At 47.3% G+C, this 25,115-nt stretch overlaps 1 protein-coding gene across 4 annotated transcripts in view; it reads right to left on the reverse strand.

The window, feature by feature from the left end:
- Nucleotides 1–683: 683 nt before the first annotated feature.
- The window catches only part of LOC149362694 (uncharacterized), a 59,446-nt gene continuing 35,014 nt past the window's right edge, over nucleotides 684–25,115 (reverse strand). For 2 of the 4 annotated variants that reach the window (XM_089573166.1, XM_089573168.1), the window contains exons 2-5: nucleotides 9,492–9,801; nucleotides 6,579–6,722; nucleotides 4,623–5,969; nucleotides 684–2,918 (exon numbers count right to left, since the gene is read on the reverse strand). In XM_089573166.1, the coding sequence (XP_089429292.1) occupies nucleotides 2,710–2,918; nucleotides 4,623–5,969; nucleotides 6,579–6,722; nucleotides 9,492–9,801 (2,010 nt within the window). In that variant the 3' untranslated portion in view covers nucleotides 684–2,709. Of the gene's footprint in view, nucleotides 2,919–4,622; nucleotides 5,970–6,578; nucleotides 6,723–9,491; nucleotides 9,802–21,637; nucleotides 21,778–25,115 lie in introns of those variants that run through there. The other 2 variants (XM_089573167.1, XM_089573169.1) reach the window with 2 other exon arrangements.

Consider the following 25,115-nt stretch of genomic DNA (forward strand, 5'->3'; position numbering starts at 1 on the left):
GGGAACCTTGTTTAACGCTACCGGAGCAAGCTGATGTTACTCGTCCATGTTGAAAAAGAGCCATCGATTTAGTGCACTGACTTTGGTCATTTTGTTCACGTCCTGAATGGTCATGATCTTTAGCATTTTGCTCTTTGCCATTTTCCGTGCGTAGATTTGACCTCCGCGTACCGAAACAAATTTCCATCCTGCCTCACTTTTCTTAGAGATTGCCAGTGCTAGCAAACGCTTGCGATATGAGCCTAAATGCTCATTAATGTATACCTCTGTCTATTCTTTGAACCCAAGTTGTTTACAAGAAAGCTTCTCGCTTTTAGAAGGACTGCTTCGCGTTTTTTTTTTTTTTTGCGGAGGACGAACTGAGCAACAAAGTTCAATGCAGAAGGGCTTCCATACACAGGGACGCGATGGCATACATCGAGGTCAAAGGCCGAGATTTCTTCGCCAGCAACGCTAACAATTTAATAATGTTACCAATAACGTCACCCAGTGGGCGGTGAAATCGTTCAATGGGCTTAAAGAAACCAAACTCTTGTAGGGCTTCACTGAAACTTACCCGACTTCCGCTGTGAGCATTTCACATATGAATGCTATGCCATTATTAGTTAAGTGGGTAATCAATACACAAAAAATTGCCGCCAGAAATATTTTCCCGTGCTGTGATCCTGTTGAAGCTGATATCTGAGTGCGCACAGTACTTGTGTTAATTCATTGTCATGATTCAATTGTAATGTTTAAGGAAAATAATGAGAAGACTGTTCCAAGCTTTCAAAAGATAACACTAAATTTATTTACATATATACAGTGCAAGATGCGCCATTTCCACAATTAAAGAAAAACAGTGAGGTACACAGAAAAATATACGCTGGTCCCGTGATCCTTATGCTTTACGTCCGCATTACCAAGCGGAAACACTGTTTATGAACGTCCCTATGAAGATTTGAATGCCAAAAGAAATTTAAATATAAAAATTATTACAAACCCAGTTGACATTCCTGGTCTATACTCCGAGCAGCTCAATGCGGCTTTGTCAGAGCATGCCCAACCTTATCGGACAAAAATTTCGAAAATGGCGGCCGCGTTTCGATGGAGGCGAAACGCAAGAGGCGTCCGTGTGCTGCGCGATGTCAGTGTTCGTTAAAGATCCCCAGGTGGTCGAAATTATTCCGGAGACCTCCACTACGGCACCTCTTTCTCTCTTTCTTCTTTCCCTCCCTCCTACCTTCCTTCCTTCCCTTAGGGCGCAGTTCAGCTTTACCCAAAAACCAGTTTTTTTTTTAAATTGTAACATAGTCTTAGATAAATATTGGAGGTATGTATGTAATGGTCCATTCTATTGATATGTAGCAAAATCTTCCTTTTAAGGAGTTTCCACCGATCGCGTCGAACAGTTATCCCTGCCATAGAAAATCAATCAATGCTTTTGATGGTTTATGGTATATTGGGGTTTAACGTCGCAAAGCGACTCAGGCCGTGAGGGACGCCGTACTGAAGGGCTCCAGAAATTTCGACCACCTGGGGTTCTTTACCGGGCACTGACATCGCACAGCACACGGGCCTATAGAATTTGGCCTTCATCGACATTCAGCCGCCGCGGCCGGGATCGAATCCGCGTCTTTCGGGTCAGCAGCCGAGCGCCGTAACCACTGAGCCACCGCGGCGGGGCGGGAATGCTTTTGACGTTAGCAAAAACCTTAAAAGAAAAAATATTTAACACTGCCATCGGGTGATGTACTTATGTGTTGATTGTTATAGTGAAATCTTGCATTATATGAAAAAAAAAAATGGAGTTCATAAGCGGTTTCCTGATAAAAATGCTTTTGTCCAGAATTGTTGGGTATGGCACATCATTGAGCATTGATGACTATTTTCTTAAAGTCCAGTGTCAGTTATCGACACATCTCCACGAAACAGAAGGAGCGACCGCTCTTTAAAGAACATAAGCACAGATTTTAGCCGCTGTGGACGGATTACTCTGCGTTGGAGAGGGTTAGTTAGGAGTGAAATGACATAGGATTACAAGGAGTCGGAAATGAACAAAAAAAGAAGGAAAGAATAAATGTGAGCCCACTCATGACTCACTCAGCGCAATGGGCGTTAAATGGCCAGCTTTCCTGAGCATTGAGCAGCTAGCGTAATCTCTTGGCGGCTAGTAGCGCACACTCCGTAACTGAATAAGGGTATTTTAAACTTATAATTGTGGGAAACATAGAGAGTCTCGATAGTTTCTGCGCGAACGTGGTGATGGCAGAGCTAGAAGCGTTTGTTTTGATTTCCTGGGCTCTTTAATCCCTGATTACTCGTGCGCCACCCCCACAGTAATTGGCGGCTATCGATTTACAGATAGCCTATTTCAGTACTGGCGCTGAAACGAAGGGGGCCTGTTTTGTTGAAACTCGACATACGACGATCGCGATTAATTAGTGTGTTTGATTGCCATAACCCATGCGGCAACGCCAAACACGATGCAAGAACCGGGCAGGTTAGAAGCAAGCACGCCTAGACGAGCCCTGGGATTTTAGGGTTACAACGCAGCTCCCCAGCTACTTTTTCCGGAATATTGAAGCGACCCTAGAAGTACGAACCGAAAATCGAGAATCACACCGCATCCGTACGCCCTGGATGGAGTTTTGAGGGACGCACTATACAGGGTATTGTTTCGTAGGATTTTGGAAAAAAAAGTAAGGCGCATGGTATCGTTGAGCTTCTTCACATGTCAGTGTCTTCCTCCTTGAGCGTCGGCATCGGTTCGGGAACGAAGACGAAGGCGTCCGGAACAACGACGGTGGTCTTTCGCTGTCTCAGCTTGGAGCGGCCTGTGATCCAGAGAGCGACTGTGAACAGGAACGACAGCGTCAGCATGCCCCCGATCAGTCGGAAAAGTCCGTCGTAGCTGCCGTAGTTGTCGCGGAAGAAGCCTGCGAAAGAGAGAATGTCCAGTATACATCAACGTCAGGGAATGACACTGATACGTAGAGCTGACCTGCCACCCCTTTCTGAGACGAATCTATGCAAACGCAACCCAGGACCAAGGACACCGCAAGACTACTTGTTCCGTGTACGGAGCGAAAAAATTCGGTTATTTTATTTCTGTTGGTTGCTTTTGGTTGTGCACAAAGAGGTTTTAAGGCTATTGCACGATAACTACATAACTACAATACAACTATAATGACTACAATAACATAAAGATAACTACAATAACAAAAACAATGGCAAATTAATGTAAAGAGATCGCTTCAGGTGCTAATAAAACTATGTTGACGAAACCTGCGTGAATGCATCATCAGAAAGGTACCTGTGATAAGTATATTTTGATGGAAATTGTATGTAGTGTGTGCACAATGCCGAATTCGTTGTATCTGAGTGAAAATTTCTCCTCTCTTACGGATGCAGTCCGCCGCCACTTATACCGCAGAGTCCTGTTTCGTAACTTGGACCAATCAAAATGGCTGTCAGATGAAACCAAAAGGGGGCATTATCTTCTTCAGCAGCTCGAGCCTTTTCCGCAGCAAAATAAAGTAGCCTCCTCTCTCCATCTGCTCTGATTCATATGGCCCATGCGAGCATTTTAAATAGAAATATAAGCACAAAGACAGATGCGCTTAAAGGCCCAATCTCATAGCAAAATTTTATACGCTCAACCAAACGATGATATGTATATAGAGCGGCAAGTCCGGATAGAGATGTTTTAATTTTTTTGTGAGAACTCAGTTTTCGATAATATTGTAAGCGTAGATGTTCGCTTCCTTTACTTTCAGGGTTGGGCTATAATTTCGTCACTATTTTCTTTTCGTTATATTCACAAACAAGAGCTCTCCTTTATCCTTTCGAAGGCATATACTTCTGCGTTGTGCCGAAAAGACAGGAGGAACATTCTGTGTCTAATGAGGAATTGTGTAGGCTTACATACATCAAGAGATTAACAACAGAGATAGGGAGTTTGCGTGAACGCCCCTGCAACAGGATAACAGATCATAATCCTTCTGGTACAAAGAAACTGCATGTTAGACCTTCAACCTGAACACGCCTTGGAGACAGCAGCTTAACAGAGATTAGAACGGCCCGTTTCCAAAGCGGACATTTTTAATTAATCAGAACGCATCAAAGTTGCCCGTGCGGTGTGGACGAAGAAAGGCTTCAGCAAAAATCGTACGTGTTCTATGCGGACATGTTCCACAGTGAACCGGTATGCCACCGTAAGTCAAAGGTCGCAGCACCTGAACCCGCAAATGGGTGGCCTTACCCATCACTTAACACCCATTAGAATTTTCCACCATCCTCCATGCAAAGCCTATCCCAACCCTTCTGTACTTCGTACTGTCTGGCGCAACCCTTTAATTGTTCAATAAACTTTGTATGCGCTTTTGGACCAACCTCCTAACGTATTCTAAAACAAAAAATTAATGAACTAATTAAGGAAAAACGCCTCCGACATCCCTTGCTGGCGCTCCTACTCCAACACGTCCGTGACGTTCTAAGAGCAGCGGTAGGTGCACTGCCACAGTGCTAGACAAGGTGTTTATAATCAATCGTTTTTACCAGACTCTACCTTTCTCGATCCCCGAAATGACGATCTAACTGAGTGTTCAGGAAATAAGCACACAAAAGGCTTTCATTCGTACCTATGATAGGTGGCCTGGCGAAACCTCCGATAGCTGTCAACGTCGTCATGAATCCGTAGGCAATGGGCAGGTTCTTCGTGCCGATCTCAGTGGACAGGATCTCAGAAGCCCCAACCATGATGTAGCCAGCCGGTAGCCCCATGGCTGCCGACAGAGACAAGAAAGCCAGCTTTCCACGAATGAAGGGCCCCAATTGCTGCAAGAGTCCCAGCGTGAAATAGGCGACAGTGAGCAAGCCACAGTTGGAGATGAGGCCGTAATCGCTCAGGAAGGGCACGAACAGCCTTCCCATGGTGTCCGTTGCCGAGAATAAAGTGAGCGCGTGCACAGATTCGCTAGGAGGTATACCGATGTCATCCGCGAAGTCGAACATGACCGTCAGAAATGAGTCCAGAAAGAAGCTCCAAGACACGAAGCTGAGCGCGTGGAAGTAGAAGCGCGGTGTCTTGAGCACCTCGAGGGCGTTGCGCAGCACCGACTCGGACTCCTCTTCAACGACGGGCACCTCTATCCTGAGAGAGTCGGCGCGCAAGGACGAGGCGTCGAGGTTGTACGCATTGCCGACGCTCACCACTGTGCCCCTGCGAACTGAACTGCCGTCTATTACGCTGGCACACCTGGCACTTCTATTGGGTGCGAGAAGGGAACCCGCCACACTGAGCATGGTCCCTCTCCTGGTACGATTCTCGTTCAAGTCTGGTGCCATGGCGACCGACTCCCCGCCGTCCCCTACGCTGCTTGTGATGGTTCCTCGTCTGGACAAGACCGAAGGGTACTCGGACACAAATGTACCACGCCGGGACACCTTCGCGTGGTCTCCCACACTGATTATGGTTCCCCTTCGAGTCCCAAGGACGCTGCCACGGTCATTCACGCTTATTATGGTTCCCCGCCTGTAGGAGCCTCCTCGATTCGCCACGCTGATCAGAGTGGGCTTCCTGTTTTGAGAAAGCGATGGCGGCTGTTCTATTTCCAGGTAGAGCTTGTCCTGGTCCTCGTCCGTGCCGCCGCACACGATGGACACTCGGCCGGCTTCTGGGGCGTCGTACGGACTGCGGCGGCCATCGGTCACTTCCAGGGCTAAGTCTTCTCTCTCCCTCGCCTCCTCCCACGGAGGTGGGTTCATGAGCATGGCAAGCGCCAGCACATGTCCCAACGAGGCTCCCATGATAAGCAGCGTGCCACGAAGACCGTACTCGGCCAGCAGGAACTCATATAGGTTCGGGAAGACGAGCGACGCGACGGTTGCACCGGCCATGTTCAGGCCCAACGCAGATCCGCGTCGCTTTTCGAAGTACTGACTGACGCACACAATAAGGCTGTTGAGTATTATGCCATGTCCGGAACCTGGAACGTGGGCAAAGGAAAACAATGGTGACATGGAGTGGGAAAGTGCACAGCGTTAGGTTTAAGCCTGAAGCAAACGATTCTAAGGAAATTGAACTTTTATAAAAACAAAGAAATTTGTTTGCTAGGTCATATTTGGTATTATTTCAGAAGCTTCAAGGCAGGACGCTCCCTCAGCCAATTGCAGATAAAAAGCTTCCTTTCACTTTTTGCCTCCCCCCCTCCCCCCAATTTTTGCGCAACACACTAACTCTCAGAGTTATATCTCGAGCTATTTTTATGCTTGATGAAAAACAGAATCCACGTAAGCGCTGTTTAAAGAGCTCCTCCAAGGAGATTACGCTATATACGTATTTGTACACATTCCGGAATGTGTCACGTTTGTATAGCTAAATCCGCGAAAAAATTTAAATAATTTCAGTCAATGTCAGTCCGCGCACAACGATACCGTCATTTCATGCTCCTTCGAGTGTGACAACAGCAGACAAGGATTCGGTGTTTTACAGTAAGCTTGGAAGACTTTTGTGTTGGGCGTTACGTAAAGAACTATAGCAGAACTGTAGAACAAATATAGCAGAAATATAAAATGGTCCTCGGGGCTATTCTCACCTGTTAGGAAGCCAGCGGAAAAGGAGAGAAACAGGGTTTCGTTGGCGAACACAGACACCGAGAGCCCGATGATCATGATGAAACCTCCTACGGTTGCGGACTTGCGCACTCCGAAGGCCTGTATTAGGGCTCCAGACACTAGCCCTGGAAAAGTATAATAAAGGCAACACACAGTACATTGACAGGCACGACAAAACGGACTATACAAGCGCGTTGAAAATGCACCAAGACGACCGTATAGATTCCTTTACGAAGTAACGAATTCGTATTTGTAAACGCATCCAAGTTAGAAATAACGCAACAAGATGGCACAAGGGTAACTTTCAAAACCTACCACGTCGGCTGATTTATATTGCGGATGCCATGGGATCTGTCAGCTGATTTCTGCTTTCTGTCATTTGGCCTTGCACATGTGTAGCGCATTTGTGTGCGCAAGAAAAACGCTAGTAGTCACCCAGACCCAGACGCAGGATGAGGGAGTTTTTTTATTGGTGGTGCTGATCAGATTTTGAAACAGTTCCATAGACAGAAGGTAATTTCAGAGAAAGAAGAAGAAAATACAACCACAGCCTCGGGTGGGGTCCCAACCCATGACCTTCGCCTGTTGCGTACGTTGTTGTACCCTCTGAGCTACGACGGCAGCTGTTTAACACAGAGACCATCTCGCCTAAATAGGCATCTCTACCCCCCGCCACATAAAAAACTTTCCCCGACGGACTCTTACCAACTAAGACGCATCCAAACACTCACTTTCCCCAATCTCGACCACCTACACCGCATTCACCCAGCGTTATATGCAGATACGCAGATACACTTTAAGCCGCCCTACGTGGCGCTGGCTAGGACAGGGTTAATTGGAGACATGGGAGAGGCCTTTGCCCTGCAGTTCGTGTAGTCAGGCTGATGCTGATGATGATGATGATGACGTGGCGCTGGAGCAGTGGGAGGTGACACTGGCCTGCGGCACACTGTAACACCAGGAGGTGCTGGTCCCCATGGTTAAAGCACCGGCGGAAGCCACTGGAGTCTTGGACTGAGAACCCCACCCATAACTCTTTAATCCGTTCCATGTCTCCTTTTGACAAAGAAATGTTTATTCTATCTATCTCTCTAACCTTCTACTTTCCAGTGTGTTTGCTTTGCTTGTTGCATGTTGCCTAACCTTGACAATGCTCACAAGCGCCACCACCGTTATGACAGAACGTGGCACGTTGCCATAACGCAAGTGCCATGTAGAACGCCATCGGACCGTGAGAGCGGAATCTGTGAGACGACTCTCATATGTTATCTGTGGTAAGAAGATTGCCAGAACCGATAAGCTCGTTAAGTCCATGAGCGCGCTAGTGTAAAGAAATAACCTTGTGAAGGTGACTGCTGGCTTCTTTTTGTATATAGCATATCATAACGCGCCCCTCAAATCGTAGCTTTTGTGGGATCAAAAAATTTAGGTTTGGCCGGTCAGAAACTCCTGCCAGAGCCTCTGCAGACCCAACAACTACGTCGGCCACATTGTTTCTGTACTTGGAACTTCGACTGCAGCTGGACCTTATACTCGGGACGGAAATGATGCCTTAGACTCTTTATGTAGTGAAGGCATATCGTAATGGTGCAATTTTTTTTTTTGCGTGTGTAGTGCTGTTGTAGAGAATCGTGGGGCGGTCTGGGGCTCTTTGAAGAGGTCCTACGATGCTTTTATCCCGGCTTCTTCTCACTGAGTTATAGAATAGAGGGACTCTATAGATTAGGGGGGGGGGGATATGGGGAATAGCGGGGAGCCAGTGCTCGCGTGAAGTAGAATACGCTCCTTCCGGTTACTGTCCCGCTCATCCGCATTGGCGCCCCGCTGTTCCCTGCATCCCACTAATCTATAGGTTTTCCTATTCCAATAGTCTTTATTGTCCTCGAAGAGTAAATCATGCTTTGCTTTGCCAGTTCTGTTGGCGTTGTCGTTACCACGACGTTCTGGCATACCAGCTATGCAGAAGCATTAGCTGCTGGCACTGTGGGGTCCCCAGAACTTTGCCTTTAGTTCTCTATAAGTGAATAGGTGTGAAGACCTATTGCCCAGTTCTATCATTAATGATTCTATGTTCCCTAGTCGTAGACGTGCTGACTATCTTCCCCCGTCGTAGGGAAGTGGGGAACAGGAACCGTAATGACTGTCTTCAGTTACGAGACACCCTTTGGTCATCTCTTTGATGATAGGCTGGGACGCCTGGCCACATCGTTTCCTTTTCGAATACTGTTTTGTGCACGCACAGATTTATGTAGCGCCCAAATGATGGCACGCCACTCCCAAACGAAGCAGAAAATGCGTTCCCCGCCTTACCAGCACTACGTAATTCGCATTATTTGCTGGCAGAAATAGTCCGAAGTGCGGTGTATTGGGGGAAGTTCAAGCGTAAAAAGTAACTGGATTGCAGAGCTATCAGGGCCATCATAAGTATGTAAACAAAGCCTTAAAAGTTCATGCCGCAAAAGCACAGATAGCTAAAGCATGCGACAGATGCGCTGCTAAAACACGTTAATGAAAAGGCATAATATTATGCCCTTTCACTAAAGTATTTTGGGCTGTGGCGTTTTTCTCTAGACATCTTTGTTTTTTTACTTTCTCCTCAAGCAGTTATCCAAACATATCTTAAATTTTTACTCCTGCATGCACAAAACGCGAGAAAGGTATTCTCATAAAAATCCATGTGATGTTTAAAATACTTCTGACAATGCAGTTTCAGCGATAGCCCGACTGTTGCGAGAGTCAAACTCTGAGAAGGAGTGCGGGCTCTCAGATGAGTTCATTCTGCTACACTCGCCTTAGCACCACGGAATAGCTGTGGTGAATTGTCGTATACAGGTGTCGCTGTAAAAGAAATAGCCCTGTCTTTACGCTTCTCAGTCATGTCCGCGACTGCTCACCGGAGAGGTTGAAGAAGCCTCCGTAGATGGAGAGGGGAAGGGAGGCCTCTCCTCGGGATACACCGAAGGTGGACATTATGGAGTTGAAGAATAGGCCCAGGCAGCGACCGAATCCCGAAGAGATCATGTTGACCAGGAAGCACACGATGGCGATCATCCAGCTGAGGCCGCCGTCCGGTGCTGGCATTTTCTTGCGCTTCTTGTCGGCGTCTTCGCCACGCTTGCCCAATGTGTCAGCATTGCCGTCGGCGACAGATGTGCGGCCTTTGTCTGGAGGCGGCTTGGACAAGTCGCCGCTTTCCGGTAGCTCCTGGGAAAAGTAAGTATACTGTGTTGGAATCTTTAAATATTTATTAGCTGCTCTTCGGTGTGCCGCCCTATCAAAAACGAAACCTATACCACAAAAAACGAAAACAGCCGCTTGTAGGTCAGCGTAAAGTCCGTATTTACATCTCCTCGCTTTTTTTTCATACCCGTACGAATTCGCACTTACGAACCACGCCCGAAATACTCTGTTTTCAAATCGTGGCAACCGCGTGCGGTAGACCTCTGTTCTACCTTATTTCAAGGGCTGCATTTTGTTACGGTTCTTTTTGTGATTCCTCATGTTTCACTAACATTGCTCGACACGGCCTGTCGCGTGAGGACGAACAGCACGCATATCACTGTCTCACGCCTTCTCTAGGAAAATACAACGGCAAGTGAGCAAAATTGTTTAGTTTACTTTAAATGGGTTTAAAGAAACGAAGTGGCTCAGGCTATGAGGGACGCCGTAGTGGAGGAGCTCCGGATAATTTCGACCACCTGGGGTTCTGTAATGGGCTTTGGCATCCTACAGTAGACGGGCCTCTAGCATTTCGCCTCCATCGAAATGCAACCCCCGCGACCAGGATCGAACTCGCGTCTTTCAAGCCAGCATCCGAGCACTATAACCCCTCAGCCACCAAGGCAGCTTTGTAAGCAAAAAGAATGAAAGAGAAAGTATTGTCATAATAGACGGCTTCAGTTCTAACGACCTATGCACCAGTATCACGCTTTGTAGTATCCAAAGGGGGCCAGGTCGCCTCAGCGCTCCTTTGGAAGAGCCGTGAATTTCTTAGAATTTAAACACACCTGCTGTCTGAGATTGTAAGCTTCATAACAGCCAGCGAGGCAGTAAATCTCATGTTCCGAAACTTTGAAGGTTTGGCGTACGGAGTTGGTTTTGGTTTTATGTACAGTCAGGCCGGAATGAAACGCGAACACGCATATGTCATACATTTCTATTTTGCAGCGAAATATTCCTTTAACAACCTATTTACGATTAAGCCCTTCGGCAGACCCTTTATCCAGACACATGAATCAGGCTAGCTGCACACTACAGCTGAAAGTAGGCTGGTAAAATATTTAGTTTTCTTGACATGCGCTGTTCGCGTTTCATTCCGGCCTGACTGTACGTTTAACGTCCCAAAGCGGCTCGGGCTATGAGGGACGTCGTAGTGAAGGGCTCCGGAAATTTCGACCACCTGGGGTTCTTTAACGTGCACTGACATCGCACAGTACGCGGGCCTCTCGAATTTTGCCTCCATCAAAATTCGACCGCCGAGGCCGGGATCGAACCGGCGTGCGGGATAAATTAGTTCGTTAAGAATAGACATTAAAGAAGTTAAATAGATTAGATGAAAGGATTACACGCGAACAAAGCATGAAGGCCCACTGAGTACGCTAAATGAACGATGTGTGCTTCTTTTTCTAAATAAGGTGTAGGTGAGTAATCTCCTTAACCTTCCATCTAAAGCTGCACGACGCCAACGCGCTGCCTTCCAGCAAGGAGCCACAGATGAGAAAATGATCGGTAGCGAAACGGTACTGTTGAGAGCAGAGATTACGTAGAACTTTTGCACCTGAACGCGAAGTTTCCAAATATCTGCCTGATTTTAGATGTCTGCTCCTAGCACCAGTCCTACAGCGATGTGCAGGGGACAATACTTCGGGACAATGCATGGACACAGCAGCAGCGGCAGATCCGATCAGATTGCACCGTGTTGGTGTCATGGGACCGGGAAAATTTCTCTTCCTGGCTGTGCTTTGGTGAAGCTGTCTCGGTGGAGAAAGTCGAATGGAATGAAAGGACGTTTAGTTAGAGGCAACTGTCAAGGTAGCCCTGGCTATCAGCAGGGGTTTCTTAGAAATTGAAATTACAGGATGTCTAAAATTTTAGGGAGGAGGGGTGGAAGGGATTATTGAGTGCTGACGAGAAGCGGTAGCCGCTTTAAAATTTTTATTCCTGTCGTTGATGCGGCGCATAGGCCGGTAACGTTTATAACCCCAACACTGAAGACAAATATCGCGAAAAACAAATTCAATTTACACAAGCACTACAGTCGTATATATGAACAGACAAAGATAAACAGCAACGACTACATACAAAGTATCGATAAACTACGCGGCTCTTCAGACTACTAGCAATAAACTTTAAAAAAAAGAATTCGCTCAAGTGTCTGATCATTCAACGATTCAACAATTCGTGTAAGGCGTTGTGAAACCCTAAAGCGCTCTGCTCTATTCCACCGCGAGAAAACACGCTACAGGTTTTCATTGGGTATCACCGTGCGGCGCCACCGTCTTGTTGCAGATAGTTGCAGAGTTCCCATACTTGCGCTCTGGCCTGCCGCTTTGAATCCCGCGCTGTCGGCGTATTTGCGTACTTATTTTCTTGTGAAAGTTCTGGTAACTTCTACCACAAGCCACCTATGTACGATGTGTCCCTCCAGGTGCATGTCATTCTTCCGGCGGTATTAAACAAAATTCCCCCTCACGTGTGAAAAAAATCGTCACGAATTAAGGGGTACATTCAGAATAACAAGAGGGTGCGTCCAGCCTCCCCCACCCTCAGAGGATGTGTAGGACGATCACTCGCCGTGAGTACAGCTGCAACGGTTCACACAGAAAGAGTAATTTTTAACATGGAAAGAATATAGAGGGCGACCGGCGAAAGACATCTTAGGCTGGCTGTCCTCTACTGCAGGGAAGGAAACTGTCAAGGAGGAAAAAAATGACAATTTCAGATTACAGGTGAGCATGAAATAGTACGGTGAGCTGCTCGCGCCTTGTCCAGCTGCTTGGGATGTACGGTATAAGCGGCACGAAGAGAGGGAGCTGAGTACTGCATGGTTTAGTGTAGGGTAGCATTTGTTCCGCTTGACATGCAGGACGGGGAAGAGAGGCGCGTGACCTCTTCTCGGACGATTATGAGAAACTTTCGGTGGGCTGTTGACCTACGATTACCAGGGAGTCGCAGAGAATAAGAACATTGCGATCTGGTAGTTCCTCTTGTAAGTACATAATATCAGATCAGGTTCAAACCCGAAACCCATATGGTTTGTCCCCGGAGTGTGTAGCGTGACATCGATCAGTGTGAATTCATTTACTGGGGCACAAGTACGAATTGCAACACGCAGAATGTTGGTAAGAGCTTCCCTTGCGATGCAATGGCTGTCAGGCGGTGGTGAATACAAAATGTTAAACTCTTATAAGAAACCAGCCGCATTAAAGTAGATTAAGGTCACCGCCGGTTAACGGACCCAGACAAAAGAAGCGAAACCGCAGCAAGACATTAAGCCTATCGACGCTGTCATGAACGCGTTTATATTGCACTGGAGTGTTGCTGCCGAGGCTGGCACTAAGCAAACGCACTTACTGCTTAGGTCAAGCAAAGCAGCTAGAGTTCGTTCCAAACTCGCTTGACGTGGAAGAAATGCAGTTTGAACCCTGCGCGTGGCGCTATTTCCACGTTTTCATTACTTATGGGGCCAGCAAGAATATCATTGAGAACTGTGGCCCGGCTCCTATAACCGATAATTTTAGGCTGTACCGGATGCTTTAGCAAACAATTTGAAAAATTCTTAGCAATAGGGTAATTACAAAAGAAATACTTTTTTTCGGAGACAAACTATGAGCCACTGTTGACTTCCGCTGTATTGAAAATAATGCTAGTTAGCTAAGAAAATTAACTCTCACCAATTTTGTTGTAAAGTGCATAACAACGCCTTTTCAATTCTTTAAACAAAGTCGCTCTCTGCAGCCCAAAGAAATACGTACAAAGCTTTTTTACGCGTAAAACCCATGAGGCATGCATCAAGTTCAGTTCAAATGAAACGTCCGCGGGTGACATATTGCAAAGTATGTGGCACCCAATTCGAACCATATTTGCTATTGTACCGCATTAGGCACTATTTTCGCTTCGTCGCTCTAAAAACGACGACTACGTAGTTGGCGACTACTACCTTTTTTTTTTTGCACCCAGCCACGAAACAAAGGACAGTGCATGTCGCTGTACGATTGCGCAAAATGGGCACCGTAGGCTATTGAACAAGACATCAGCGGACGATGCGTAGGCAGTGAACTTCCTGAGCTCCTCACACGCTCAGCTTCTGTTATGTCCGGAGAAAAGCACCAGATCTCGTCGTAGTACAGGGCTTTAGAAGAGGGCGTTTTATTCCTTTAACTAATATGGTGTCATCCTGTCCAATGTTGCGAACAAAGCATTAGCTCTAGCCACCAGACCGTGCTAATTCAAAAGTGAATTAGTTTTAGATAATTAGCTAGCTAAATAGTGTGACTTTTCAAGACATGACGTCAGCCGGAGCTGATAGCTTTGTTCCTCGGAAGAGTTTCTGTTTCGACAACCTTGTTTTTTTTTTGGATTTTCTTAATATATTCGCTTAAATAGCAAGTATATTTCCAGCAATTCAAATGACGAATGCACGCTTTATCTTTTAGCTGGATACTGTTCCCCCTCGGTGTTTTTCTACGGGCCTCTTGAGGCTTGCGAAACGCCGGAGAGGGCCCAGAGCTATGACAACGGGAGTGTTACGGGATCGAATGCTGCTAACTGCACCTAAGTGCTCGGGGGGCAGCGACCGCTGGCATGATCGATGAAGTATTCTACGATAAATGAACAACCTTATATTGTAGCCCTTTGGCTTCTGCCTTTCTTCCGTGCAGCATGCCGCGGGATTAGCCAAGCTTTTCTAGTCAACTGTGGGGTTTAACGTCACGAAGTGATGCACAGTCTATGGGGGACGCCGTAGTGGAGGACTCCTGGTTAATTTAGACCAGTTGGGCTTCTTTAACCTGCGCTGGCATCGCGCAGAACTCTGGAATTTGCTTGTACTTCGCCTCCAGTGCAATTCTCGTTTTCAGTACGGAAGAAAGGTTACATACTTGAGAAGGGGTTATAGCGAAGGGGAATCTGTGAGGTCCATCCACGGAGTAAGTCGGCGACATTTGCCACAGCTGCTTTGTACTAAATGCATGCGCCGACTCGCACAGCCAGAAGTGTGTAATGCTGTTGCGTTGGTACACGCTGCCCTCAGAGCATAATATTGACGACAAGCACGAAGGAAACACGTGGAAAACTTCGCTGCAATTTTTACTTGGAAAGAAAAGTATGCACAAGTTTATTGTCGACAGAAAAAGGGATGTAAACCACGCGCCAATGCATGCCTCGGTGCTCTCTCCAGCGGCTTCGCGCGTCTTCGACAAGAAGGAGCGCCATGGATCGATAATAACCGCCTCTAGAACACAAGCCCCATCGCTTGTTGCGAAAGCAGAAGCTGCCGAAAAATGGCACGGAAATGATGCATAACCGGAGCTCAAAATGTATAAAATACATCTACCCCCGTTGTCAAATAACTGTCCCTTTATCTGAACGCCGAAATCCTTACATACCAAAGCATTTTGAGACCGAATGCTGGTAGGCCATGTAGATGTTTCAAGCTCTGTTTTTCGAGGAAACAATTGGCAGCACAGCTGTGAACACGCGATACCTGCCTTATGAGAACAGGCAGTACGCTTGTCGTTGGGAGGCACGAACTTTCAAAGTGGAATCGTGTTGTAAACAAGGCGATTCATTTCAGAGGAGAATCTTTTATAGAAGAAGGCTTCGAGGCATAACAATCAGTTCGCACTGACAGCTTCCCACTTTTTGCTGGAGCCGATTTATCGCTTGTCGAGCACTGCTACGAGTAACTTTTTACGCCACTGCTAACAATTTAAATAACTAAATTTTCCTGGCCCATTCTTCCTATGTAAAAGGTACCAGTGATGTAAAGAACTGCCTGACTGGTAACGTGCAAAGGAATATTACCTTATTTCAAAAAGAAAGAAATTTGTTTTTCTTCGTAAACGTACAGTCTTGGTCAAAAGTCTTCAGACCAAAGGCTTTTCACTTCAGCAGCATGATAGGGCAATCGCGGTCCCATTAAATATCAAAGGGTCTTGAAATGATAGAGCAAGGTGTCTTCTCCTGTTAGAGAAGCTTGCTGGTTGACGCGTAGTTTGAAAGTTCCGTTCAAGGGAACTTCAAGGGAAATTCATTCCACTACAAGTGAACGCTGTGGCCTAAGTACTTTTTACCTACACCTCTTGACGGGTGTGGGTACCCCTGATGTGATGCTACAGCAAAGACTCGTGTGACAGCCACGCAATTACGCTCTACAGTTGTGAGCGAACAAGTACGAAGTAGAGCGGGTGACTTCCGTGATCGCTTTGTGTGCTGATGCGATTCTTGGGAACCTCTATGGGTGAACGGCACGATTTGTGAGTTGAAAAATATGCGACGCAATCGACTGTTTCGAAGTTGTCCAGGGAACGTGCGCAGACTGCTTCTTTACTGTCTGCTTCTTTACTGTCCTGTAATTGTTTAGTTACTTTTGGGAGCTGCAATTGGCCGCTGATATTACTTCTACTTAAGATGCCGCAATTGTGATTGGTTGCGTCTTTTCTGTAAACTATACAATATACAATACCGGTAGCAAGTAAGATCCTTATTAGCATCCGCTTTGTATCGGGGTGGTGATAAACTAGAGATAAATTCGAAGTGCGTTAATTTTCTCCCGATTAACTGTAAATTTTCTTTTTTCTCCCATCTAAGCTACTGTCTTGCACTTCTCATAGGTCACCACTGGTGGTGGAATCTACCAGAAAGTCCGACAGCTAATGAAATAAGGAGATGTTAATGGCAGACGGAACCGTACTCCGTGGTCTGTCGCCTACGTAAGAATGAGTGTCGCAGTAACTAATTTTCTCATGCGTCTATAAATTAGGGATTAATGATGATGACCTCTCGCGACCAGGCCTTAATTTAACAGCCAGCTGGCACGGAGGTCAGTTTGCTCACAATCCGGTGGGCAGGTTGTGGTGACGCCAGAAGGTCACTTGACCTAGGCGGCCCACCTAGGTTGCCGGAGAGGCCGGAGCAACCGGCCGCTCCGGTTGCGTGGCTTTTAACGGTCTCAAACGCCGAAGCTGGTCTATTTTTTCCGAAATGGGTGTACTAACACTCTCGCTTTAAAAGGAACGAAGGTGTCTAGACAGCTGCGGGGAATGTCAGCGTATGGGAAGTAAAAGCGGCTGTAACAAGTTGTCTCATGTTGCGTGGTATTGTACGCATACCTAATGAACTGGAGGATGTCATCCCTGTTGTGGTCAGAACTGACGTAAATGCCCAGCATAGTGGTGACTGTGGTTTGTGCGTTCTACGAAGCCATTCATTTGAGGGAGATAGGGCGCCGAGTAACGAAAATTGCACTCGCAGAGACGGAGAAGGTCTTCAACAACATCCGCAGTAAAGTGGCGCCCACGATCACTGATGAGAACTCTAGGAGGGCCGTATCGGAGAACGAGAAAGCGCAGGAGAAAAAGCCCCATCGAAGCAGTGGCAGACGGTAAGGCGGCTGCCTGACGAAATGCCCACTTGCTCAAACGGTGCGGTCAGCCGGAGGTGTGACAGGGTACAGCTCTCCTGTGTCCGTTTCTGTCTGTTTGTCTGTCCGCGGGGTCGCGGACACATACGCCTCTGTTAGCTACATCCGAGCTTTCTGATGGACGTGTTATGATCATGCTAGTCTTATTATTTTCCACTTTGCTATGTGAAGTCACTGTTTGGTCAGCATGCAGGTGAACATGCTTTAAATGCCATCGGCCGGTGGTACTGCTTTTATGAACCGCGCCACTAGATTACGGCATATTCAGAACTTGTGCAAGTGTGTATGTGCGCTGTTGAGGGAGCAATGAATGCGCAAAATAAAATGAACTAAAATAACTGTGCTAGTAAGGCATTCCTGTGGAGGTCTCCACTTCCTGACTGTTTGAAAGTAAAACTTTGAAACATCAAAACTAGCTTTCTTGGAGGGCCTGTAGCAACATTCGCCGAAGGGTATGTTGTGTCGATAGTGGCACTCTTTGGTGACAAGATCATTTTGAAGGAGGACTGAGAGTCAACACGCTGTCAACCTTCTATAATCTCTTTTCCCTGATCTGGATGCTTTGGTTTATGGTTTATGGGGGTTTAACGTCCCAAAGCGACTCAGGCTATGAGGGACGCCGCAGTGGAGGGCTCTGAAAATTTCGACCACCTGGGGTTCTTTAATGTGCACTGACATCGCAAAGTACACGGGCTTCTAGAATTTCGCCTCCACCGGAATTCGACTGCCGCGGCCGGGATTGAACCCGAGTCTTTCTGGTCAGCAGCCGAGCGCTATTACCACTGCGCCAACGCGGCGGCTCCTCTGATCTGGATGCGTTAGCCTAAAGCAGAGAAAAGGACATACAGGAGCGCTGACTCTGCTGATAGGAGCTTATCGGTATAGCCTCGTCGGGGAGGATAATACGATAGATAGCAACGCGGCGAAACCAGAAGCCAACTCTACCTGTCGCCACTAACCGCCGCATTTCGATTCTCAGCAATAGCGACAGATAAAGCGCGTCTGCGAAGAGGCTGATGTACGGGAACGTCAGCGAATGAAAGAGAACGCTGAGCCCTGAGTAAAGCTGAACGGATGGTGCAACGTGGCAATTTGCGCGTATGTCCAAAGCACTGCCCCGCGCTCCAGTCGACGCTGCGTGGTCGGAACCATGGCATCCCGACACAATTCACTAGTCGTCTATAGAAACACTCCAGCTGCCTCGACAGCACCAATACAGCCTTCAATCTACCTCCCTTTTCGTCAGAAGAGCAAGAGACTCCATGACAACCTTTTCTGGCTATGGAGTGGAAGCTACGCAGCCGGACCACGCCCTCATTTTCTACTAAGAGCGATGCATACCACCCGCTTGCAATTATCATGTTTCGCTTAAAACATAGAATAGTGTTAATATAAAACACGTTTTTTCTAACACATATTTCTAACACAGTTGTCGACTTTCAACATTTGAAAGTAAAAAAAAGTTGTTACTGGCTTATCTTAGCTAGGGCAGAATTAGGTAGCGAAAGCAGTTCCGTCTACTGACATTTCGGTAGCGACTCGCCGTCGTTGCCGTTCAGCAGCTTGGCGGCGTCTCTTCGCGAGACGTTCCTCTCGTTCGTCGGGCGTCTCGACCGCCCGCTTAGCCTTTCTTGCCTCGTTTTCAGGCTTTCGGCCGTCCTTGTACCATGCGACGACTTCTGGATCAGAAGACTCTATTTCACGAAGCCTGTACTGCTGCCGTGACGAGCACGGCCGCTCTCCTTCTTCCATGGTGCGCATCTGAGGAGCGAGCGCATTGCTTCCGGCTTATATCCCAGCTGCGCGGCGCGACTCTGCGCATGCGCAGTGCGGTGCAGCGGCCGCGGCGCCATGGTTGCTATGTTACTGGTTGCCTTGGTAACGGCGCATGCGCAAGAGCGGCCTTTGGCAGCCACCGCGAAATGCGCCTCTGCTAGCCTATGTAGCTCGCGCTACAATTTTTTTTTTTTTACGACGAAAGTGCTGGGCGAGGCTTGTTACAAGAATGTTCCATAGATGGCGTCAGCTACACCAGCCACTGAACAATGGAGGAAGGAAAGCTGAGGAGAGGCCCTCACTATCTGAGTGCACGCCAAAAAGTGTGCCGGAAGTTACGCGCTTTCGCAACGGCTACTGGGAGTCTGGCCGACGGCGCTGCAAATGCTAACGCTGGGAGCAGTGGCGTCGTCTGCCACATTGTCTGCTTCGCATGCGCAAGCGCGCCGAGAGGTCGACCAAGTAGAGGGTGGGGTGGAGAAGGGGAGAGCCGGCTTTAAAAAATGTGACGTAACCGCCTCTTCTGAGTTCTTCATTCCTCCATGCACTGACCAAAGCGCTGAAGCTGCTGCGTACAGAGCAACGCGCCAGGTGGCCGAGCTCAGCGGAGGAATGTCATAGTTACGGACGCTCCACCCCTGTAGACATCCCTTCATTGCCAAAGAAAGCTGTCGCAGAGTAGCATGATTCGTCCAGCACGAATTAATCCACTGCGATATGATCAGTGCATACCATACATCAGACTTGCAGAGGAAGTATGCATCGACGTCACAGCAGCCGCCATTTTGTAGCGCATATAACAGGGTTGAAGGTTACAGGCATATCAATTCGGCTTCAAACCTGCTCAGGCTTGCGATGTGCAAGCTATACACTCTACCACAAAATGCCGCCCGTGACGTCAGGTGAATACCTCGGATACGAATGGTACTACGAGGCCTGCACAAGATATGACTCCGCCCTGGAGTCTCTCACTACGCCCCTTCCGGAACTGCACCCTCCTTCGCTCTCGCCCAATACTGAGCAAATTGTGCCTCCTTTTATCACCCCTGCGAAATCAGTTAAGACTCTTCCTGGTGCATTCTAAACTACAAAATTAAGACATTTTCTCCTCATGAGCTAAGGCATGGTAGAGGATCGATGCCATATCTTCAGTGATCAGATGCGAGGAGTTTTAAAAAAAGTCGGTTTTTCTCTCTCTCTTTTCGCCTAGCAACAACCACAGCATCATCGAAAATTAAGCTTCAATGAAACCGCTCAGCATCACTGCATTGCCGCAGGTGGCGACATTCCCGTGACATCGCTATTATGCCTATATTATGGGCACGCAACATCCAGCCCGCTGCGCTGAAAAAAAAAAAAAAGCTGTGACCGTCTTTGCGAGTTCACACTTGTTACGCGGACGCTAGTGGAGCGCCGGCGACAGGTTTGAGCGAGTGACGTCACGAACCGTTTCTGCCATTTCGAACCGTTGATCATGGAGAAAAGAAGCCTCCGAGTAAGGGTGAATAATAGCTCTTCTTCCTTCCTTTGTCTCTCACTGCTAACGGAGGCGTTGACTTCGGCACAAAGATGGCGTGATTTCCCTGAGCTGCGATTACAATGGATGCCTTCTATTTAGCAAATCGCTAACTTTGGGTCGCCGAGTTCAAGGGGAATACATGCGCGGCAAGGATACAAAGGGAGCGTCGACTTTAGCGCGCTTTATAAACGGCACTCTTCTGAAGAAACGTGAAATAGGTACAGTCTTCGTCAAAAGTAATCAGGCTGCATGGTTTGCTTCTCATTTCTATAGCAGAGCCTTTACGGCTTTCCCTAAGGTCGAAAAGTTATTTGAAGGTCAGGACAGGGGTCCTCCTTACCATACAGAGATTTAGAGCTTGAGGGCTGGCATAATAGTTTAAATATACGACCGAGAAGCAAAACCATGCAGCGTGGCTACTTTTGACAAAGACTGTACGTCGCGCACTATATACCTATACTACTCGTTATAGGTATAGTATGCACTTCATTATAGTATACTATAAGAAGCAAAAAGGGCGTATTCTACTTATTAGCGTGCATGGGGCCGCAACCACCGCACGCACTTTGCACACTCTCCTCAGCACGCCACTCGCGTGCAGATATTTTGCTGTTCAAGTACACAAAAAAAATGGTACCGGCTGATTGTCCTCTTTCCTGCATTCGGGCGCAGGGATTTCGCTGTTCAAGTAGAGAAAAAAAGGGTACCGGCAAATTGTTCTCTTTCACTCGGGTGCAGATATTTTGCTGTTCAAGTAGACAAAAAAAAGAGGGTACCGGCTGATTGTCCTCTTTCCTGCACTCGGGTGCAGGTGTTTTGCTGTCCAAGTAGAAAAAAAAAGGGTACCGGCTGATTGTCCTCTTTCTAAATTAGACTCTGTACCTCGCATTGACCAGAGCAGACCCAAAGTCTCCGCGGAAGCGGTCACAGATGGCTACGCCCAAACGACTCGCACTAATATGCTAATCAGACCGAAAAAAAAACACGCATTTCAAGAATATAGTGCACGTACGGCGTTAGCGCGCCGCTACGCACGAGACAGTCAATCCGCCGCGCCTGTCAAACGGAAGGTTAAGAGAGGCACGCACGCCGGCGACCTTTACCTACAGGCTTCCAGCTGGAGGCTCGCCTCATGGTGCCCGGGTTGAGGCGAAGCGGTTATCCCCAGGGAGTCGGAGGAACGCCGCAGCAGGCTCACGCAGCTGCCGCTCACTATCTGCTCTGTTCCCGACTCCGTCAGAAACCACTGTGCATGGAATCCTCGGTGGCACTTCAGACGCGCCTTCGCAGCAGCACCTGCTGAACGAGGCGCCTCGCCCCGGCTCTACCATCTGATTTGCTGTAGGCGTGAGGGAAAGTGCTCCTGATTGGTGCGCCGCATCCGACGTCAGGCCTCATCCCGGCGCTCGTGCCGGCGGGAGGAATCCGGATAAGACCGGGATGAGACCGGGTAAACATGAGTCTGCGGAGGGCGAATGTGGAGAGCCTAAACCCTAACTATCTCCGCATAGCACTTTTGTTCTCTCTTGGATGGAACTAACGCACTGAAAAGGGCGTCTGGAATGTGTGTGGAGGCGGACAACTCGTGGCTGCAGGGCAACAGAAAGCAATGTTTTTAAAGCAAGACGGTCAAGACAGAAAAAAAAAATTAATGATAGGTTTGGTTTATGGGGTTTAACGTCCCAAAGCGACTAAGGCTATGAGAGACGCCGTAGTGAAGGGCTCCGGAAATTTCGACCACCTGGGGTAGCAAGAGGAATTGCGCGCTCCTGCTCAACGTAGTGACCAATGTATTTTACTTGTCATGTAACAAACAACGGATAAAGCATGCAGTTGTGCTTGTGGGATCTTACGGAACGAAGGGCTCCGGAGGCGTTCATGTGGTGCACTGGAAAGTTCGTTGCACCACGCACGCGTGCCCGTGCTTACGTGAAAGAGAAAAAAAAGAAGCGAAAAATAACTAAAGACCGGATTGGCGCAGTGATCAAGGAACTGCGCCGTTCACTTTCGAACGCGTGGCCAGTTCGGGTTCACGTTTCGCTGTGGTGTAAAGACAAAACTAAAACGAGCAGTTTGTGGACGGCTCGATTTCAGACACTTCCAAGAAGCCGAACCTCCTGTAATGACTGTACGTGTAATTTGTATATATCGGTAAGTGACTTGTTTTCGGTATGAAATCCGCATAGAGGATTAAAGTCTATTGTTTGCAAATTCATTGCTAAGACGAACTATGTGAACCACGAATTGTTTCTCAAACTTAGTTTTCCACCGCGATTTGCAAACAAACTATTACAGCTCTAAGCATTGGCTTCTTTATGGATCTGACACCTTGCTCCGACGCTCGTCACGTGCTAATGGTAACGCAGCCTTCTGAATAAATAAATAAATAAATAAATAAATAAATAAATAAATAAATAAATAAATAAATAAATAAATAAATAAAAGTGCGCTCTAATGCCTCGTCTAAAATATATATAACGGTCTTGCTGTCGACCAGCGGTGAGCACAATAGTTATCGGCAACTACATACTACGCCGTTTATTCCGAAGCCAACCCTCAATACCACTGCAACTGGAGAGCATAGCATACGAAGCTTGAGCCAACACAGTCAACACTCCAATGCGGCATCTGATTTTAACGAGGAGTTTTTTCTTTCACGCACATTCAAATGCATTTTAGCAGACTAAGACAGCAGCCTCCAAGCTAGAACGCAGTATGCTTTCTCCGTGACGTCGTGTAACAACATGAATAAGCGCTTTGTGCAGTTTCCCTTCAACGTTGCACTTTGAGGGCGCGTATGGAACCTTCAGCTTTTGTCGTCTGCGTTGTCAGTGCGCGAAAGGCCACAGCAACAGCGCCTACATCCATTCATCAAGAATAGCGTCCGCAAGCGACTGACTTTGAAAGCCGTACGAAGCTGTAGCACAAATATGAGGTGGCGTTATTTCTTCTACGCCGCATTATTTTGTAGCGTCGGGCACTACCAGAGAGATAGAAACTAAATAGAAGGGCTTTGCTTCTACCCCTGCAAAGGCCAGTGCAGTTGTCGTCCACAAGTAACAAGATTACATGCCAAAACATAACGGACGCAGTACATATAATCGTCATCATCATCATCAAAATTTTTACGTCTTCTCCAGAACAGGAGTCTCTCCCACATATATCCTGTCATTCCTTATTCTGCGCCTGCAGCGGCTACCCTCTCCCTACAAGTTTCCTGATTCCACCTCTCCACCTGACTGTGTTCGCGGATGTATTCCCCGTATTCAAATTCTATGCCAGTCTGTTACCCTGATAAACACCAGACGTCCGTTGAAGGCACTTTATATCCTGGCAGGGCGCATCATACCAAACAATTCTGGAGAAAAGTATTTTTGAATAAGAAATCTTTTATGAGCGAAATTTTTCTTCATATATTATAAGATTTTACTATAACAAGTAATATAACCGCAGATCTCCCGTCGGCAGCCTTGTATTTTCTTGCGCTTAATGTTTTTGCTATCGAGAAAAGCGTTCGCCTTTGGATTTCTGTGGGAGTCTTAGCTGCTCGATGCGAGCGATGGAGAGAAAGAAACAGGAGGACGGAAAGGCAGGGAGGTTAGCCCGACGCGAGAGATGGAAACTACGAAAGAAAGGTTTTGCTACATATCGGAAGAATTTACCATTAACTATGACAATATATCTATATCAGTACCTTAGAGCTTTCCAATATTCAAAATTGTTGTCTAATAATGTAGGACATGTAGTTCCTGATGTATGCTACTCTCTTCTCTCGCTGCCTTCTAGTGTAGTCTTGCTATTTTACATTTCACAGTTCGACCTCGGCGTTCTTCTTAACGTCTGACCTACAACTACTTTGTTAGACTTCAACCATCGGTGGTATCGGCAATATTTGTTATATTCCTCGATCGATAATACAGGCGAAATCGTCTCAACCTTCAGGCAAGTGTCTAAAGAGCTCGGCGCAACCGACCATGCGACATTTCGACACGAAATGTCATAGGTATAACAATTAAAAGTATTTATAGAAGGTATTTTTTTCCCGAAAAGCTCTTTTCGCAAGCAAAGCGACTTAGCGTTCCCTGTCACACACTGAAGTATACTGACTTATGAGGTCTGAGTCATATTCGTCCGCATGCTGTTGGCGAAAAAGGATGCGATCATGCTGTAACAAAAACCAAAATATTTTGGAAACCAACCTGGCTACATGGATAGGAGCTCGAACCAGCCAATCTATAGTTTACGGGGTGACAAGCTTAAAAACATGTACGCGAGTCAAAAAAAAAAAAACATTTCAGCCTATTTAGCAAACCTGGCCAAATGCGAATTGTGTGCACTAGTCCGTCCCGTTTCATTTCGCTTTCGAGACGAGCTTAGGCTTTTAAGGCCAGGTTTCAGGCGAAGACAGGCGAAATCGGTGGTTGGGAACCTTAGCGGTAGCGCGCTATAAAATTTTCGGACCGCTTAACACATCGTAAGAGGACACTGCGATAGATGTGTGTTCTGGATCCATTGCACATGGATGGAAGTTGATGAAGACGACGGCATGCAATGCATAGTGCGAAAGAGTGCCAGCCTGTG

This window comes from Amblyomma mixtum, chromosome 2 (assembly GCF_055824585.1).
Source record: "Amblyomma mixtum isolate Tamu chromosome 2, ASM5582458v1, whole genome shotgun sequence".
NCBI classification, from domain to species: domain Eukaryota; kingdom Metazoa; phylum Arthropoda; class Arachnida; order Ixodida; family Ixodidae; genus Amblyomma; species Amblyomma mixtum.